This window comes from Canis aureus, chromosome 18 (genome assembly GCF_053574225.1).
Source record: "Canis aureus isolate CA01 chromosome 18, VMU_Caureus_v.1.0, whole genome shotgun sequence".
Lineage (NCBI taxonomy): Eukaryota > Metazoa > Chordata > Mammalia > Carnivora > Canidae > Canis > Canis aureus.
In genome coordinates, this window is record NC_135628.1 from 47,063,855 (window position 1) to 47,084,801 (window position 20,947).

The window sequence follows — 20,947 nt, forward strand, 5'->3', positions numbered from 1 at the left end:
TCAGTGCCAACACACCAGCATGGTCCAACTAGGTCAAATATCAAATACTAAAGATTTCCAGAACCCAAACACAAAAATTAATTTTTTCCTTTTGTATGAAAATTAGATTTTTAAAAGCAATATTCCCATGTTATTATGAGAATCTACTTTAATACTTTAGAAAGAATTAGATTATATCCAAATTTATAATACTAAATATTGGTATATTCCCAAAATTTCACTTGAAATTAGTTTTCAGTAACATTTAACAATTACTATTCATAATTCTTAAAACATAGTATGTAAAACGAACCACAAGTTTATTCTACGATTTTTCTATAATAGGTATTCAATTCTGTAGAAAAATGCAAACATCATCTTTATTGTTAACATTTACACTTGGTTCTGTAAACAAAGTTGACAAAAAAGAAAAAAAACTAAGTATTTTTACACATATTTATAAAAATTTCAAGAATATGATCTTCATCACTTTCTGAAGGTATTTACTTTTTAGTCTAAAAGCCAGTAAATGTAGAAGTTGAAGGGGAAGAGAAAAACATTGACAACAAATTATTTGAATTGTCTTCTTCCCAAATATCGAAAACATCACATATACCACTGTTTTCGGTATAGCTTGTGAAACCCAAAAATTCTGACTTCTCTTCACTAGTCTGAAACAAGTCTAGTAGAGATTGTACTGGTGAACTACAAATTCTGTTTCTTTCTTGTGTAATAACAAATTCAGTTATTTTCTTATCTAATTCCACATTTGGTTCCAGATTTTCTTTTTTATTTCTTCCTAATAATATTTTCACTTTCCGATGGATCATACCAGAAGTTTGTAAACCATCCATATTGCTGAAGTTGCATTCATTGGGCTCCTCAGGGGGACTTCGGGATGGAGTCTTTGCCCGAATTGTTAGGTGCTCCTGTAAACTGTTTACTGCTAACCGACCAGAATCATGACCAAATATTGAATGAAGGTCCTTTTCCTTCAGATCCTTTGCTGAAAAAAGCACAGTATCTGACTTTTGTTTTGGTTGAGATGCAGTATTATCCATACTACTGACATTAGAAACTTTTACAGAGGTCTGCAGCCTACGTGGACAATGATCTACCCTTAGTTCTTTTAAGTCCTTTTCATTTGTCATTAATTTATGTTTAGAAACGTCAAGAATGCATTCCTGTTTATTTTTATGCAGAGGCAGATGTGTAAAATTTTGTCCTATGTCATTTTCAGCTGGATTTAACGTAGAACATTTACTAGTTACTTTCTCATCCAGTCTTCTCAATTCACTTGAAGGGGAGGGGACACATTCTGAAATAAACACAAACTTCTGTTCAGGTTCCTGGATTTCTTTATACAGGAAACGCTGCTCAATTACCTGCACGTTATTTTCCTTGAAGTCTTTCTGAGAAATATGTTGCAATTCTAGCTTTTCTTTTGGTTCAGACTTTCTCAGGACACTTGCTCTAATAGGTGAAAGGGATCCAATGCTGTATTTTATTCTTTAAAAACAAAAAGAAAAAACTGCTATAAGAAATTCCTGAGATTTTAAAAGTCAAATTAAAAATCTTTTAAAACTATTTATGAAACCTACTTAACTTAGAAAATATGCTAAAAATAAAGAAATCTTAGTAGTTAGCTGAATTTGCTTCAGATGTTTTTCAAGTACTAAAGTTTTATAGACACAGCTGAAAACTCTAGTGTACCCCCTATTCTCATCCATTTTCTTTCCCTTCCTCTCAGAGGTAACCAGTATCTTAAATGTGTTGTTTAAAACTACTTCCACCATGTAATTCAAAGAAAGAGGACAGTAAAGGGATTTGGTTCTGCTCTCAATTTTATTTTCATCCTGAAAAATATCCTAACTTCTATGCTTTCATTTATATCAATACTGTCTTTTTACTTAACAATGTAAAATATGAGTATTTATTGGGAGATAAGGCAGAAACATATACTCACTTATTTATATTTAAGTACTAAATATATAAGAACAAATCAAGCCAGGAACTTGGTGTAAAGACACCAAGATACTCTATAAATGACAAAAATAGTAATCCTGAAATTTCACATGTGTATTTGACCTGAAAACCTCTTCTTCATGGAGTCTCTTAATATTCTTGATATGCTAGTTTGTATTACACAATCCTAAATTACATATTACCAGCTCACTACCGATGTTTTTATGTTATACGTATCACAGATAACACTAGAGAAATACAGAATTCAGTCTGCCTCTTCAAAACCAGCATGGACCCTTTTATATTTGTTTATACTTTCACTTAAGATTCCTCTTGAACAAATGGGAGTATTAAAAATTGAAAATACTAGTCCAATACTGCTTTAGGTGTTTAATGTCTAAAGATGTTTAGGTGACTTGTACACAGATAAAAATTGTGCAGATAATATAATTAAGGAAAAACCAGCTTATATCCAAGTACTAGTTCAGAATTTTGCAGAATAAATTTTTAGGGCATTTTATATTCTTACAGTAGCCGATATAGTTTTAATAGCTGAAAATATGCCTCCTCTCCAAATATTGTATTATTAAGTCACCCATGAAAAACCATTCTGAATGCTACAGAAATATGAAGTTTAGAAACTGTTCTACCTAGATATAAGTCAAGACTTCCCAGTTAATTTTCAAAAGCTGTACCTTGGTATCCTATTTTCTAATCTTCCTTATGCCTTAAGATTAGTCTAAAAACAGATATAATGGGGCAGACCGGGTGACTCAGCGGTTTGGTGCCTGCCTTCCGCCCAGGGCACGATCCTGGAGACCCAGGATGGAATCCCATGTCAGGCTTCCTGCACGGAGCCTGCTTCTCTCTCTGCCTGTGTCTCTGCCTCTCTATCTCTCTCTGTGTCTCTCATGAATAAATAATATTAAAAAAATAAATAAATAAAAACAGATATAAGGACTGAATAACCTAATGAGTTATCAATTTTAGCATTTAAAAGAATTTATTTTAATTTTGGATTTATAGGGACAATCTAACCAGGATCATTTAGTCAATGTGCAGTAAACTATCAATGAACAGCACTATATTCACACTTAAAAGTCCTGTCAGAACCATTAGTAAGTATTATCGGCAAGTAGAACTTAAGTAAAATGTATTCAGTGAAAGTATAAAGAAGACCTACTAGAGGTTAAGTAGAGGAAGTTTATTTAAACTCCTTAAGATTAACTAAAAATTCTAGTTTTTTTAGTTCACGTAGTCGGTAAACTTTATGGTCCTAAACCAGAAGCTAATAAACTAAATAAGATATGGACTAAATCTGAAGTTTTATTGGAACACAGCCACATCTCTTCATTTACACATTGTCTGAAGCTGCTTTCGTTGTACAATGACAAAAAGCTAGGTAGTGAAAGAAAGATGTTATGGTTCAAAAACTAAAATATTTACTGTCTGGTTTTTTAGACTCTAACATTAAGATGAAAACCTTAATCTAAAAGAAGCACTTTTGGTAGTGGAGAAGGGGTGGTGGGAATGGAGAGAAAAGAAGTAATCAGTTCTTTACATTCTGAAAATTTATTATTCTTCTTCTTAAGAACAGAAAACTTTGGATTATTTTTAGTTTAATGAAATTGTTTAATATGCCAGTACAATTTAAAACTTAGGTTGATAAATTACCTTTTCTTTTTAGGCATGTCCCTTTCACATTCCACAAAGTCAAAAATTAACTTAGATACAATATCATCAACAACTTGATAGTGATTACTCTGTGCAAAGTTTCTGTGTTGTTCACTTAGAAGATGCTGAAACAAAAAAGCATATAAGTCATATATTAAAGCCAATAGATTTCTTTTTGTTCAAGTTTTCTAATATTTTCATGCTCCTAAAACTAGATTTCTAGTAACTACTCTAAAGAAATGTCCCTTACTCGAACTTCAAAGAATGTTAAGTAAATTTGTGGTTTAAATGGAATTGCCAACGAATAAACTACATCAGAAAATGAAGATAAAGATGGGCAAATACAACAGTAACATTTAAAATTTACAGTGTGCTAATATTGAGAAATTCTTCCCCTTTATTTTATCCTTATACAATTACCCCTAAATATAGTAGGGCTTATAAAATATTAAATAAATATTATACTTTAACATAACAAGAATCCAGAAGGCAGTTTACAAAAACAAATGAAGTACAATGAATGTTGTTAAGTATAAAAAAAAATTTCTTTGAGGAAAATATATGAGAACGAGCAAGTAAACATCTCAACTACCCAATGCTTATAACAGAGGATATATAAGTTATTCTCAGCCTTTCTTTTTTTAAAAACTGAAATATAGTTGATAGTTACTCTCAGTCTTAAGAATGGTGAAGAACAAAAGTAAACAAGCTCAGTGCACGGGGATAAAACTCCAAGGAAATAAAGCTCCCCTTAAGAGGTACAGAGGCTTCAGGCTAATTTTATTATTTTTCTGTCAGCTGATCAAGGAATTGAATCTAAAAGGCTGTACACCACTTAGAAGGCTGTACCAAGATGATCATTTCTGTTACTCCAGCTTCATGTAACTTTTGATGATCTGATTGTATTTCCAAAAACTAAATTCACCAGTGATCACAAAAAAATAGTATTCTGGATTATTACCTGAAAAATTTACCACATACAAATTATCTATGGCCAGTAATGCTAAATAGATGAGAAAGGATTAAAATTAAAAAAAAAAACATTAACTTTTTAAGTTCACAATCCATTTATTCCTGTTCTTGGGAGAAATCTCTAGCTTTTGTGAAGCTGCCCCCTATTCTCAACCCTACCTCTTATCATTCAACCTTTTTTTTAGTCTTGATTTAAATATTACTTAATTGAGCTTTCTATGCCCCTCATCCTACCTTAAGTACTCTCATTATTACTACTGTACCGTACACTTTACTTTTGTGACACTATCACTATCCTACTTGCAAGTGCATTGTTTTAGATCTACCTTCTCTGTTAAACCATAAGATATCTAAGGGGAATATGTTTGCCTGTTTGTTGTTGCTTAATAGCCAGTAATGAAATTTGTTAAATGAATGCCCTGATGCAAGTGGAAATGAAGCACTGTGAAATCTAAGATTCAAAAAACAAGAGTATTTTATTCTCAGTGACTAAGGAAATATACATAAAAACTAATAAAAAATGATTTTAAAATATCAATCTCAACATCTACTACTAAGTTTCCTCCCTTGTGTCAATCAGTGACCAAGGTTTTTAATTTTTTGTCCCAATGTTTTCTGAGCATTAAATTAAGATTATAAAGTGATATTAAGGAAAACATCCCTGGGGTGCCTGGGTGGCTCAGTGGTTGAGTGTCTGCCTTTGGCTCAGGTTGTGATCCCAGGGTCCTGGGATCGAGTCCTGCATTAAGTCCTGCTTCTTCCTCTGCCTATGTCTCTGCCTCTCTGTGTCTCTCATGAATAAATAAATAAAATCTTAAAAAAAAAAAAAATCCTTGTAAATTATTCTATTGTAATAACAGCAAAGGAAGATTTAGGGACTAATCTATAATTTAAATTTCAAAATGATTTTTGGAAGGGAAATATTTGAAATAGAATTAGCTTCTGATTGAAAACAATCTTAAAATGGGATGCATGGGTGGCTCAGTGGTTGAGTATGTCTGCCTTGGGATTGAGTCCCACATTGGGCTCCCTGCACGGAGCCTGCTTCTCTCTTTGCCTATGTCTCTGCCTCTCTCTCTGTGTGTGTCTCTCATGCATGAATAAATAAAATCTTTAAAAAATCATCTTAATCATATTTTATTATGAAAACACACAAATATATTTTGAGTTATTAAAAAATAAAACTTCAATTTAGAGTCTGAAAAGAGATAGGTTATCTCCTAGATATTTATAAATATTCTCCTTAACTTCCCCACCATCTTCTTCCAAATCAAGCACGTTTTAGTGCTACTTACCTACTACACCTTCCTACTAGAATGAACAACTTACATAGTTACAACTAAAATTTAATAAGCAGAGCCTGCCACTGTCCAAGGTCACACAAACAGGAAACCAGGATACAAACCTGGGCAGCATGGATCTAAAGCTCTTTTTTTTATTTCACTTGACAAACTATAAATAGTTCGCATCTTCAAAAGTGTTACTTCATCCCAAATCGCCTTCCAAATATTCTCTTTCTGCTACTTCAAAGAATAATCTCTACTTTCTTCTCATCCTTCCGTTAGTAAGTCATAAACCTATTTTTTAATTGCTCTGGCCTGAAGCATCTTCTACTCATTCCCAACATTGAATCCACTTGGCAAAACCTCTTTGCCCCACCTTTAGATTATATTCACAATCTGACCAAGTCTCAACACTTCCGCCAGGTCATCACCATTAGTTTAATGATTTCTTTAATCCCATCCATCAGTTTAATTTAGCACTTTTTATACTGCTCATTTCAATATCCACAAATCTTATTCCCTCACTTCCTAGGTCTCTACTCAAACATCCCTTGATCAGTTAGCTATTCCTTGTCTAAATAAATACCTATAGCCCCATTCCTGCTTGATAGTTTCTCACTGAATACATCTGATATTCTCTCTATATATACCTAATTATTTTCTTACCATGTGGTTAGCTATCTCTCCTTCCCTGCCATAGAATGTAATTTTCACAAAGGTAGAGAACTGGTTTCTTTTGTTCAATACTGCGTATTCCAGAGTAGTGATTGGTACAACACAGGTACTTAATAAACATTTGATTGAATAAAAATTACTTTTCAATATACATTTTCCCACTTTGGGTTTCTAAAATTTAAGATAATACTATAAAAAAGAAATACATGCTATTTAGTCATTATCAAGTTGTAAACCACAGTAAGAAAAATAAGCTAAAATTTAGATTGTAAATATTCATAGTTTTAGAAATATCAACCCCAAATACAAAATCACATTTACAGTTTCAAGATCTTCATATTTCTGCAAGCAACATTCACAATATCCTTTTTTTTTCTTCTCTTTCAATTGGAGTTGAACTGGGATTCCACCACCTTTATTGCCCTCCGTTTGGATTCTAATAGAAATATATGATGAAATAATTAAGTGCTGAACATTAAAAGTAATTTACAGAATGTACAATCCTCACGTATCAAACATGCCATAATCTCCACAGATATTTATATCAACGAACACTTTTAAATATATTTCTTTTTAAGAAATTGAGAAGCAAACTAAAAAATGTAGTGCATATTCTAGAGTATTTCAGATCACTTAGGAAGAGTAATGCATTTTAATTACTTGTAAATATTTGCAAGCCACAGTTCAACCTTAATCTACTGATCTAACGTGTCTAAATGTGACATACTTAAAAGAGATTTAGACTTCTAATCCAACAAAGGGGCGTTAAAAATATACAGGGGGAAAAACCTTGAGAGTGATCACAAATACACACACACACACACACACACACACACACATCCCATCATGGCATTACATGAATTATTTTAAATGTTGGCTTAAAAAGAAAAAAAAAATTACTTGAGGGTTAAACCAACCTTAGTTTAACCTGCGTTTGCTTTTGGATGCTAGATGGCTTATCTACATCAAATGGACTGGAGGGCTTCTGAATAGAGTAATTTATAAGAGGCATATTGGTCAGCTGAAGATAAAATGGTCTATAAAGTCTAAAAAAAAAACAAGACAAGTACATGAGATTATGATAAAAAAAATACAACTGAAATCTTATATTTCAAAATCATGGAATTTATCTGGAATCTGAAATAAATAATAGAAATCATGTTTCCCTTCCCAATTCCTAAATCTATTCTTTTTTTAAAACACAAATTTTTATTTAATTATGGTAAAATAACCCATAAAATTTATTATCTTAACCTTTTTCTTTTTTTAAGGTAATCTTTATGCCCAAAAGGGGGCTTGACCTCTGAAATCAAGAGTCACATGCCCTACCAACTGAGCCAGCCAGGTGCCACTATCTTACCCTTTTTTAGGACTATAGTTCAGTTGCTTTAAGTACATTCAGTGTTTTCCAACCATTAACATCATCCATCTCCACAACCCTTTTCATCTTCCAAAAACTCCATACCTATTAAACAGTAACTCCCCATTCTCCCTTCTCTGCCAACCCCGGACAATCATCATTCCATTTTATGAGCCTGACTACTCTTAAGTACTTCAAGTGGAACCATGCAATATTTTTCCTTTTATTTCACTCAGCATAATATCCTCAAGGTTTATCCACGTTGTAGAGAATGTGTCAGAATTTCATTCCTTTTTAAGGTTGAATAAGATTCCATCTTATGTATATATCACATAATCCATTTATCTGTTGATGGACATATGGATCATTTCTGCCACTCGGCTACCATAAATAGTGCTGCTACCAATATGCATGTGCAAGTACCTTTTCAGAGACCCTGCTTTCAATTTCCTTGGATATATAACCAGAGGTGAAACTGCTAGATCATATCACAGTTCCAATTTTATGAAGAATATCCATACTGTTTTCTGTAGTGGTTACACTATTTTATAATCCCATCGACAGTGCACAAGGGTTCTAAATCATCCACTTCCTTGTCAATACCTATTATTCTAAAGGTTTTGTTTTGTTTTTTTATAACAGCCTCCTAATGGGTGCGAGGCGATGGATATCTCATTGTGGTTTTCACTTGTATTTCTCTGATGATTAGTGACGTTGAACGTCTTTAATGTGTTTCTTGGCAATTTGTTTATCTTAAAGGAATGTAAAGTCCTTTGCCCATTTTTTAAATCTGATAATTTGAGGGGCACCGAGTGCCTCAGTCAGTTAAGGGTCGGAATCTTGGTTTTAGCTCAGGTCATGATCTCATGCACCTTGAGACAGAGCGCCAAGGTGGGCAGCAGGGAGTTTGCCTGATATTCTCTCCCTCTGCTATTCCCTATACTCAGGAGTGCAAACATGCTTTCTCTTAAATAAATCTTAAAACAAAACACAAAAAACTGATAATTTGATTTTCCGTTGTTAATTTGTTCATATTTCATCTTTAAATAAATTAGGTTTTTATTTGAGTTCCAGTATAGTTAACACAGTCTTACTAGTTTCAGGTGTAGAATACAGTATTTTAACAATTCTCTAAATCACTCAGTGTCCCTGTTTGCCTCAGGTATTATGCCAGCTGTAAATTCTACGTTGCCTCTCCACAGGCTGCTGTCTCTTTTTTTTTTTTTAATTTTTTTAATTTTATTTTATTTATTTATGATAGGCACACAGTGAGAGAGAGAGAGGCAGAGACATAGGCAGAGGGAGAAGCAGGCTCCATGCACTGGGAGCCCGACGTGGGATTCGATCCCGGGTCTCCAGGATCGCGCCCTGGGCCAAAGGCAGGCGCTAAACCGCTGCGCCACCCAGGGATCCCGGCTGCTGTCTCTTTAAGAGGAGGGATCCAGCTATCACTTGCCCTCCTAGCTTACCCAGTGCTGAGTCAGCTGACTTTTAAAGCTCTAGGATCCCAGGCTCACTGGTTATACAAAGTCAGCAATTTCACCCCTCTGGTTTTCAAAGCCAGACACTATGGGGATTCATCTTCCCCTAAAAGGCTCCCTAGTGATTTGACCTCTCAGAGCCAAGGCCTACAGCTTCCTCCCTCTCGCAGGCCGCTCCTAATCACCATCTCTGCCCTTCCAAATGTCTCAGATGTAGCTTCTTCTCTACATAGTTGTGAAGTTTGTTCTGCCAGCTTTCAGATCATTCTCTGATTTATTTGGATGCAAGGGCTGTGTTAACCAGTTGTACACAAGAGAAGCCGTAAGCTTAGGTCCTCCCATTCCATCATCTAAGTTCCCCCGCATATTTTATTTTGTTAGATATATGTTTTACAAAGATCTTCTCCCATTCCATGGTTCCATCCCATTTCACTCTGTTGTGTACACAAACTTATAACTTTGTTGCTGTGCTTTTCACATCATATCCAAGAAATCACTGCAAAATTCAATGTCATAAAGCTTTTCCCCTATTTTCTTCCAAGAGTTTTAAACTTTTAGGTCTTTGATCTATTTTGAGTTAATTTCATGTTATAAATTAATGGTCCAATTTTATTCTGCATGTGGATGTGTAGTTTTTCCAATACCATTTGCTGAAGACTGTCCATTCCCCACTGAATGATCTTTTACATCCTCATCAACAGTCATTTGACCCACATGTAAAGATTTCTTAGCTCTTTCTTTTCTTTTGGTCTACACATTTGTTTTTACATCATTAACAAGGCTGTTGTGATTACTATAGCTTTTAGTAAATTCTCAAATCAGGAAAGTTTAGATCTTCAACTTTGTTTTTCCTCTCAAGATTACTTTGGATGATTTGGTATGAATTTTAGAATGGATTTTTCTCTTTCTGCAAAAACGTCATTGGGATTTTGATAGGAATTATTCTGAATCTGTAGACCGCTTTAAGCAGGACTGACATCTTTGCAATATGAAGTCTTCCAACCCAAGATGATGAGAGGCCTTTCCATGTACTGGTGCCTACTTTTGAACTGCATTTTTTTTTTTCATAGTAATACATTTTGTATAAAGCAGCATTCAACACATCTTTGTCACTTCAGTGAGTACCCAAAGAATTAATCACACATGTCTAAAGTAGTAACTAAAATGTCAAGAAAAAGTTACCGAAATCTCCCATGCGAAATTAATTCACCTGTATCTAGTCCTTATTAAGATTACCCTATAAAACTTTAGAATAAGTTCAGGAAAGCTACTAAATTAGATGTTACTTTCAAATAGTACCTAATATTTTTCAAAAAGTAGAAGCAATCTTTAAGTAGTAGTTCTAAATCATATGGTATTATATTTAGCTAGTGAATGGTTATTTGAAATGAGCTGGTCTCATGACTGCTCTAGATATTTCAAGGAATTATCATCTATAGCATACTGAAACAGCTAAAAATTCTTAATTTTTGAGCAAAAAGTAGTTACGCTATTTTCTCAACTTATGCCACCTGTATATTAAGTATAATATAAATGTAACATAAAGAGACCTAACAGTATTAGAGGAGATAGCTTAAATTTTCTTTTTAATTTTCTCTTTTAATATTACATTTATATATATTACTGACTGAACTCAGATACTTACTGACTCGTATCTTCTACCTTTACAAAAGGTTTTTTGAGTCTACCTGCTTGAGAACATAAAAAACATATTATTAGATATGTACAAATGCAGGAAATTAAAACAAAACAAAACAAAACAAAACACTCTGGCTAAAGAAAATCTCATTAAACCATGTACAGATTTTTTCCTCAATTTACAATTAGGGTTACACTTCGACAAACTCCTTTTAAGTTGAAAACATCCTAAGTTCCAAATGCATTTAATACACCTATCAAACATCATAGCTTAGCCATAGCCTAACTTAAAAAATGCTCAGAATACTTATACTAGCCTATAGTTGGGCAAAATCATTGAACATAAACCCACTTTATTAAAAAAAAAAATGCTGAGGGCAGCCCAGGTGGCTCAGCGGTTTAGTGCCGCCTTCAGCCCAGGGCCTGATACTGGAGACCCGGAATCGAGTCCCACATCAGGCTCCCTGCATGGAGCCTGCTTCTCCCTCTGCCTGTGTCTCTGCTGCGCGCTCTCTCTCTGTGTCTCTCATTAATAAATAAATAAAATCTTTAAAAAACTATATAAAAAAATGTTGAATATGTGATGTAATTTGTTGAATACTATATGAAAAGTGAAAAACAATATTGTTTGCCCTTTGACCACGTGACTGAATGAGAGCTGCAGTTCATTGCCAATGCCCAGCATCACGAGATTATCCAATGGCATACTACATACCCCAAAGAAGATCAACATTCAAAATTCAAAGTACAGTTTCTACTGAACGTGTATTGCTTTTGCGCCATTGTAAAGTTGAAAAATTTTAAGGCATACCATCTTAAGTCAAGGACTATCTTTATGCCTTATCTATTTCAATTCGCAGTTCTAAGTCTCAGGTGTGGTATTTTAAAGTATCAGTTCATTTCCGAAGTCAAAGAAATTCTGTCTATACTCTGCGACTCTTAAAATGAAGGGATTCCCCCAAAAATATGAATAGAATTCAGGAGAATCATGAGCTAAAACAGGAAACGAATCCAACTTCTATTTCCACTAATCCCTAAAATTTAATGCTTCCTCTAGTTATGCATATAAGCAACAAGATCACAGGGATATTAGCAGTGCCTATAATTCTAAAACCAAATGAAAGAAATACCTTCATATTATCTTAGTTATTAAAGATATCTCAAAGCATCATTTGTGCTCACCACTTCAAAATTAAGAGTAGCAATTAGAATCACTGCTAAAACTTGTTTTAAATGTTTAAAAAAATCAAGTATAGCATCATTAAAAATTAAAAATATTTTGACTTTATTTCACTTCCTGACTTTTTCAGTAATCTAATAATTTTTTAAATGATTTAAAAAATTTTTTTCTGTAAAGGGGTCTGTAAGCTTCACCAGTGTGCCACAGAGGTCCACAGTCTTAAAAAAAAGCTAAGACCTACTAAACACATTCCTTGAAGGGTTTAGTTAACATGTTACTTTAGAGGATTTTTTAAAGATTTGTTTTATTTTCTAAAAGCAAATCAAATACAGGTAAAGATATCAAAATACTTACTTCTTGCTTTCTGTGTGCCAATACCTACTCTTTTCCCCTAAAAAAAAAAAAAAAAAAAAAAAGAGGTGAACAGACTGGGTTTGAAAGTACAATGAAAGCATCAACTCCAACTGCTCATTTTTATCCAGAAGATAATCATATAAGAACTGTATAAAAAAAAAAAGATGAAGAACTATATTTTAAACAGGTGATTACTACAGTTCTGTGGGGGAAAAAAAGAAAAACTTGCTTTTAAAAATCAACTCAACCAGGACGCCAGGGTGGCTCAGTGATTGAGCATCTGCCTTTGGCTCAGGGCGTGATCCCAGATCAGGGATCGAGTTCCACATCGGGCTCCCTGTGAGGAGCCTGCTTCTCCCTCTGCCTGTGTCTCTGCTCCTCTCTCTGTCTCTCTCATGAATAAATAAAATCATTAAAAAATAATAATAAAAATCAACGCAACCAAGGGGGACTGGCAAGATGGTGGAAGATTAGGGGTCTTCAACTCATCTGGTCCCACAAACTTACCTAGGTAACTTTCAGAACATCCTGGACACCTATGAATTGGACCTCATATGTAAAGAGAGGACAGCTGGAATGCTACAGAGAGAAAGTATTTGCTTCTAACAAGGTTGTGGTTGATAGTTTTGATTCAGCTTGCTCATTCAGCCAGTCTGCATTGGACAAAATGACTAGAAGGAAGTATTCACTACAGAAGAACCAGAAACAGTATTCTCTGCCACAGTTACAGAATGTGGATTTAAATACCATGTCAGAAATTCAATTCAGAAGTACAATTATAAAGTTAATGGTGGCTCTGGAAAAAAGCATAAAGACTCTAGAGACTTTGTTACTGCAGAACTGAGATCTAATCAGGCCGAAATTAAAAATAGTTTCGCTGAGATGCAATCCAAACTGGATGTTCTAACTGCTAGGGTCAATGAGGTGGAAGAAAGGGAGTGACATCAAAGACAAGCTGATGGGTAAGAAGGAAGCTGAGGAAGAAAAGAGAAAAACAAGAGCTCATGAGGAAAGGCTTAGGGAAATAAATGACAGCTTGAGAAGGAAGAATAGAAGTCTAATAGAGATTCCAGAAGACGTTGAGAGAGAGGGAGGACCACAACATATATTTGAACAAATCATAGGTGAGAATGTCCCTAATCTGTGGAAGGAAACAGGCATTCAGATCTAAGCGATAGAAGACCCCCTAAAAATCAATAAAAATCATTCAACACCTCGACATTTAATAGTCAAACTTGCAAATTTCAAAGATAAAGAGAAAAATTCTTAAAACAGCTCGAGACAAGAGATTCTTAACTTATATGGGGAGAAATAGCAGATTAACAGCAGACCTCTCCACAGAGACCTGGCAGGCTAGAAAGGGCTGGCATGATATATACAGGGTACTAAATGAGAAAAACATGCAGCCAAGAAATACTTTATCCAACAAGGCTGTCATTCAGAAGAGAAGGACATATAAAGAGCTTCCAAGATAGGCAGAAACTAAAATATGTGACCACCAAACTAGCTCTGTAGGAAATATTAAGGGGGACCCTGTACAAGAAAGAGAGCCCAAAGAAACAATCCACAAAAACAGAGACTACAGATAATACGATGACACTAAATTCGTATCTTTCAGTAGTTACTCTGAACGTGAATGGGCTAAATGATCCCATCAAAAGACACAGGGAATCAGACTAGATAAAAAAGCAAGACCCATCTACTTGTTGTCTACAAATTTTAGGGATACCTCCAGCCTGAAAATGAAGGGATGGAGACCCATTGACCATTCAAATGGTCCCCCCCCCCAAAAAAGCTGGGGTAGCAATCCTCGTATCAGAATATCAGATCAATTAGAATTTATACCAAATACTGTCGTAAGAGATGAAGAAGTACACTATATCATACTTAAAGCGTCTATCCAACAAGAAGACCCAACAATTATGAATATTTATACTCCTAATGTGGGAGCTACCAAATGTATCAGTTAACAACCAAAATAGAGAGATACTTAATAATACACGAATAGTAGGAGACTTCAACACAGCACTCTCAGCAAATGACAGATATTCTAAGCAGGACATCACCAAAGAAACAAGGGCCTTGAATGATACACTTGACCAAATATATTTCAGATACATACAGAACTTTCCATCTGAACTCAACTGAATACACATTCTTCTCAAGTACAAATGCAACTTTCTCCAAAATAGACCACATACTGGGTTACAAATCAGGCCTCAACCAATACCAAAAGATTGGGATTGTCCCCTGCATATTTTCAGACCACAATGCTTTGAAACTAGAACTCAATCACAAGAAGAAATTTAGAAGAAACTCAAACACATGGAGGTTAAAGAGCATCCTACTTAAAAAATGAATGGGTCAACCAGGAACTTAAGAGAAGAATTAAAAAGATTCATGGAAACTAAAGAAAATGGAAGATACAACCGTACAAAGTCTTTGGCAGCAAAAGGAGTCCCAAGAGGGAATACATTGCAATACAAGCCTCCCTCAAAAAATTGGAAAAACCTCATACACAAGCTAACCTAGCACTTAAAGGAATTGGAGAAAGAACAACAAAGCTTAAACCAAGCAGAAGAAAAGAGGTAATAAAAATCAGAGAACTCAATGAAATAGAGACCAGAAAACTGCAGAACAGATAAACAAAACCAGAAGCTGGTTCTCTGAAAGAATTAATAAGAGAGATAAACACCAACCAGACTTATTAAAAAGAAAAAAGACTCAAAATAATAAAATTTGTGGAAACCCACAAATTACCAAAACTGGAACAGGAAGAAACAGAAAACCTGAACATGCCAATAACCAGTGAGGATATTGAAGCAGTCATCAAAAACCTCCCAAGACACAAAAGTCCAGGGCCAGATGACTTCCCAAGGGAATTCTATCAAACATTTAAAACAATAATACCTATTCTACTAAAGCTGTTTCGAAAGACAGAAAGGGAGGGAATACTTCGAAACTTGTTTTATGAGGCCAGCATTACTTTGATTCCAAAACCAAAGACCCCATCGAAAAAGGAGTATAGTATAGATCAATATCCCTGAGGAACATGGATGCAAAAATTCTCAACAAGATACTAGCCAATAGGATCCAACAGTACATTAAGAAGATTATTCACCATGACCAAGTGGGATTTATCCCTGATGCAAGGGGTGGTTCAACATTCGTAAAACAATCAACCCGATATCATTATCAATAAAAGAAAAAACAGAATCATATGATCCTCTCAATAGAAGCAGAGAAAGCATTTGACAAAATACAGCATCCATTCCTGATCAAAACTCTTCAGAGTGTAGGGATAGAGGGAACATTCCTCAACATCTTAAAAGCCATCGACAAAAAGCCCACAGCAAATATCATTCTCAATGGGGAAGCACCGGGAGCCTTTCCCCTAAGATCAGGAACAAGACAGGGATGTCCACTCTCACCACTGCTATTCAACATAGTACTGGAAGTCCTAGCCTCAGCAATCAGACAACAAAAAGACATTAAAGGCATTCAAATTGGCAAAGAAGAAGTCAAACTCTCCCTCTTTGCTGATGACATGATACTCTACATAGAAAACCCAAAAGCCTCCACCCCAAGATTGCTAGAACTCATACAGCAATTTGGTAGCGTGGCAGGATACAAAATCAATGCCCAGAAATCAATGGCATTTCTATACACTAACAATGAGACTGAAGAAAGAGAAATTAAGGAGTCAATCCCATTTATAATTGCACCGAAAAGCATAAGATACCTAGGAATAAACCTAACCAAAGAGGTAAAGGATCTATACCCTAAAAACTACAGAACACTTGTGAAAGCAACTGAGGAAAACATAAAGAGATGGAAAAACATTCCATGCTCATGGATTAGAAGAATAAATATTGTGTAGATGTCTATGCTACCCAGGGCAATTTACACATTCAATACAATCCCTATCAAAATACCATGGACTTTCTTCACAGAGTTGGAACAAGTAACCTGAAGATTTGTATGGAATCAGAAAAGACCCCGAATAGCCAGGGGAATATCGAATATGAAAACTAATGCCTGGGGCATCAAAATGCTAAATTTAAAGCTGTATTACAGGGGATCCCTGGATGGCTCAGCGGTTTAGCGCCTGCCTTTGGCCCAGGGCGTGATCCTGGAGTCTCGGGATCGAGTTCCGCATCGGGCTCCCTGCATGGAGCCTGTTTCTCCCTCTGCCTGTGTCTCTGCCTCTCTCTCTCACTCTCTATTTCTGTGACTCTCATGAATAAATAAATAAAATCTTAAAAAAAAAAAAAGCTGTATTACAAAGCTGTAATCATCAAGACAGTATAATACTTGCACAAAAATAGACACATAGATCGATGGAACAGGATAGAGAACCCAGAAATGGGCTCTCAATATTATGGTCAACTAATATTTGACAAAGCAGGAAAGACTATCCACTGAAAAAAAGACCGTCTCTTCAATAAATGGTGCTGCGAAAATTGAACAGCCAAGTGCAGAAGAATGAAACTAGACCATTCTCTTACACCATACACAAAATGGATGAAAGATCTAAATGTGAGACAAGAATCCATCAAAATCCTAGAGAACACAGGCAACACCTTTTTTTGAACTTGGCCACAGCAACTTCTTGCAAGATACATCTATGAAGGCAAGGGAAACAAAAGCAAAAATGAACCACTGGGACTTAACCAAAATAAAAAGCTTCTGCACAGCAAAAGAAACAGTCAACAAAACTAAATGACAACCTTCAGAATGGAGATAAAGAACTTATTAAACTCAACACCCAAAAATCAAATAATCCAGTTAAATGGGCAGAAGATGTGAACAGACATTTCGTTTTATTTTAAAGATTTATTTATTTATTTTTATTTATGATAGACACAGAGAGAGAGAGAAAGAAGCAGAGACACGGGAGAAGCAGGCTCCATGCCGGGAGCCCGACTCCGGGATCGCACCCTGGGCCAAAGGCAGGCGCCAAACCACTGAGCCACCCAGGGATCTCCGTGAACAGACATTTCTGCAAAGACGACATACACATGGCCAACAAGCACATGAGAAAATGCTCCGCATCACTTGCCATCAGGGAATATAAATCAAAACCACAATGAGATACCACCTCACACCAGTGAGAATGGGGAAAATTAACAAGACAGGAAACAACAAATGTTGGAGAGGATGCGGAGAAAGGGGAACCCTCTTGCACTGTTGGTGGAAATGTAAACTGATGCAGCCACTCTGGAAAACTGTGTGGAGGTTCCTCAAAGAGTTAAAAATAGACCTGCCCTACGACCCAGCAATTGCACTGTTGGGGATTTACCCCAAAGATACAGATGCAATGAAACACCAGGACACCTGCACCCCGATGTTTCTAGAAGCAATGTCCACAATAGCCAAACTGTGGAAGGAGCCTCGGTGTCCATTGAAAGATGAATGGATAAAGAAGATGTGGTCTATATATACAATGGATGGTTACTCAGCCATTAGAAAAGGCGAATACCCACCATTTGTTTCAACGTGGATAGTACTGAAGGGTATTATGCTGAGTTAAGTAAGTCAATCGGAGGACAAACATTATATGGTTTCATTCATGTACGGAATGTAAGAAATAGTGAAAGGGATTATAAGGGAAAGGTGTGGAACTGAGTGGGAAAAATTAGAGAGGGACACAAACCATGAGAGACTCCTAACTCTAGGATACAAAGAATTGCAGGAGGGGAGGTCGGTGGGGGGATGGGATGCCTGGGGGATGTGCAATGAGGAGGGCACTTGATGGGATGAGCACTGGGTGTTATACTTTATGTTGGTAAATTGAATTTAAATAAAAAAATGTAGAAAATATAAAAAATAAAAATCAACTCAACCAAATAAAACAATGAACATAATACAAGTTCACTTTTACAATACATCCAACAAATACCTTGCATTTTAGCTATAATTGTTTTTGTCTTTACAGCAAGAAATCAACCAATGAGGGAAAGGTACAGTTAGTGAAATAATCTAAAAATAGTCATAAGTTATTTTTATACCCTTACTCAGTAAATTTTTGCGATGGACTAAACAAAGGAATTATTTAAACATTTATTACAGTATGTCAATTCCTGTCAAGGGGGAATATGTCCAATATGGCCAATCAATCCCACTGATTACAACTAAAACTCTGGACAAAATACAATAAGCAACTACATGAGGACTAAAAAGTAAACAAAAGCAGGCATATTGTAGAAGGAAGTCAAACTTGAGAGGCCTCTTTAAGGGGGTACATTTATCTTCTTTTTCTCACAATGTTGCCTGAAGGATGAACCTCTAATCACAGAGGTTAGTGGAGTCAATGGCTAAAACTCCTATAAACTCCTATATAAGTCACATATTTCTGGCTAGAAATAAATAAGAAAGAGGTTCCTGTAATCCAAAGAATATGAAGGGAATCCATGGACTATTATCTTTCTTTTCTTTACAGTTCTACCCTGAAGGGTAGAATTATGAAACTGCAGGTGCCTTCGGCAGCTAAAATTGAGAACCCTGACTTTCTGAACAGAGGAACTAAGAAAAGAGTCACTGTGGGCTGAAGAGTGAAGCAGAAACTGCAGAAAGTACCAAGCTGGAGAAGGGGATCCCTAACTCCCTATATAAACCCACACAAGTGCCAGTCTTAACTTCAAGGCTTTGAAAATAAAACTAAGATTTAAAACCACTGCCCAAGTCTTAGACTAACCTATAAATGATGCATGTACAGAACAAACAGCAGCATACAAATCTTTGAAACCCAAAACTGAGACTGGAACTGCCATGTACAGAAATTGAGAAGTAAGTTTGAACAAAACTCAGTGACTGTTTGCTAAAACAATCACACACACACCCACACACACTCTCACACCAATCATGACAGCAACAAAATCATTATCTTCCAGAGTACTGTAATAGCTCTGAAGTCTACTTACAATAGTTAACATAATTCAAGAATTATTTGACTTTTTTTTTTTTTATTTGACATTATTAAGAACCAGTAAAAACATCAATTCTTGAGGGAAAAGATAATTGGATGCCAACCCCAAGGGAAAAAGATCATTGGATGACAATTTTGACATAAAAATTATCAGAAAAAGACTCTAAAGGTAAACGCCCTTAAAATGATGGAAAGATTTAAGTTATCAACAGAAAAACCACATATATGTATACTTGTTCACACACACACACACACACACACACACACAAAAGGAAATTGTAGAAGTGAAAAATACATGATTTGAAGTAGAGAATTAACTGGATGGGCTTAAAAACACAACGTAGATGACAAAGTGAAGTGTCAGTGAACTGGAAAACTGATGAACAGAAATCTTTAATTAGAAGAAAACAGAAAAGAATGGGGAAAAAAAGAGAGTCTCAAGGACCCAATAAGTACCTTGTTTCTAGCTATAATTAATAATAAAAAAAATCTAAATTTACTGTTACTGGAAATATAGAAACAGAAAAAACAGGACAGTGAAGAAAAATAATTTTAATGAAATAGCCTAAACTTTCCAAATATAAATTTACAGATTTAAGAAACTTAGGGATCCACAAACAGAATCATCTCTAAGTAAACCATGCCTAGGCATATGACAAGCAAACTGTTGAAAACCAAAGATAAATTAAAAATATCTAAGTACAGGGCAACCCAGGTGGCTCAGCGGTTTACCATCGCCTTCAGGCCAGGGCGAGATCCTGGGGACCCAGGATCGAGTCCCGCATCGGGCTCCCTGCATGGAGTCCGTCTGTCTCTCTCTCTCTCTCATGAATGAATAAATAAAATCTAAAAAAAAAAATATCTAAGTAGAGAAAAATGATCATTATATATATAAAAAAACTGAAGGACTGTAGATTTTTCATCAAAATCATGGATGTCAGAATATAGCTATAGAACACCTGTAAAGTACTGACCTAAATAATTTTTTATTCAGAATTTTTTATCCAGTGAAAAGATCTTGCAGGAATGAAGGCAAAATAAAGATATTCTCACATTCTCTTCTACATGACTTTTTTGAGCAAAAAAGGATATAACACTGCCTAGTGGGTTTTTCAATAAATGCAAATTTAACAAAAATAACCATACCATAAGGACTGGTAGGGGAGGATAAAAGGGCTCAAAAAGTTTTAAGGCTTCTACATTTTATTTGAAGGGAGTAAAATATAATTCTAAATAGACTGTGAGAAGTTACACGGGTATAGTTTAACCTAAGCAACCACTAAAATAAAACAAAAAAATTAAAAATGGATATAGCCAAAAAGCCAAAAAATAAATCTTCAAACAATCTGAAAAGCAGCAGAGGAATAAATTGCAAAGAACACCAAAAGAAAAATATTCGTATATTTGCAGGCCTAAATTAAATGACACTAATAATTATTAAGTATGAATTAAAACATA

The 20,947-nt window shown here is 35.2% G+C and overlaps 1 protein-coding gene across 2 annotated transcripts in view; it reads right to left on the minus strand.

The window, feature by feature from the left end:
• Nucleotides 1-282: 282 nt before the first annotated feature.
• Nucleotides 283-20,947, minus strand: part of DBF4 (DBF4-CDC7 kinase regulatory subunit) — a 36,284-nt gene continuing 15,619 nt past the window's right edge. Inside the window, exons 7-12 of one of the 2 annotated variants that reach the window (XM_077857098.1) lie at nt 12,562-12,598; nt 11,035-11,077; nt 7,466-7,594; nt 6,870-6,984; nt 3,619-3,743; nt 283-1,488 (exon numbers count right to left, since the gene is read on the minus strand). In XM_077857098.1, coding sequence (XP_077713224.1) covers nt 495-1,488; nt 3,619-3,743; nt 6,870-6,984; nt 7,466-7,594; nt 11,035-11,077; nt 12,562-12,598 — 1,443 coding nt within the window. In that variant the 3' untranslated portion in view covers nt 283-494. Of the gene's footprint in view, nt 1,489-3,618; nt 3,744-6,869; nt 6,985-7,465; nt 7,595-11,034; nt 11,081-12,561; nt 12,599-20,947 lie in introns of both variants that reach the window. The other variant, XM_077857097.1, reaches the window with a different exon arrangement.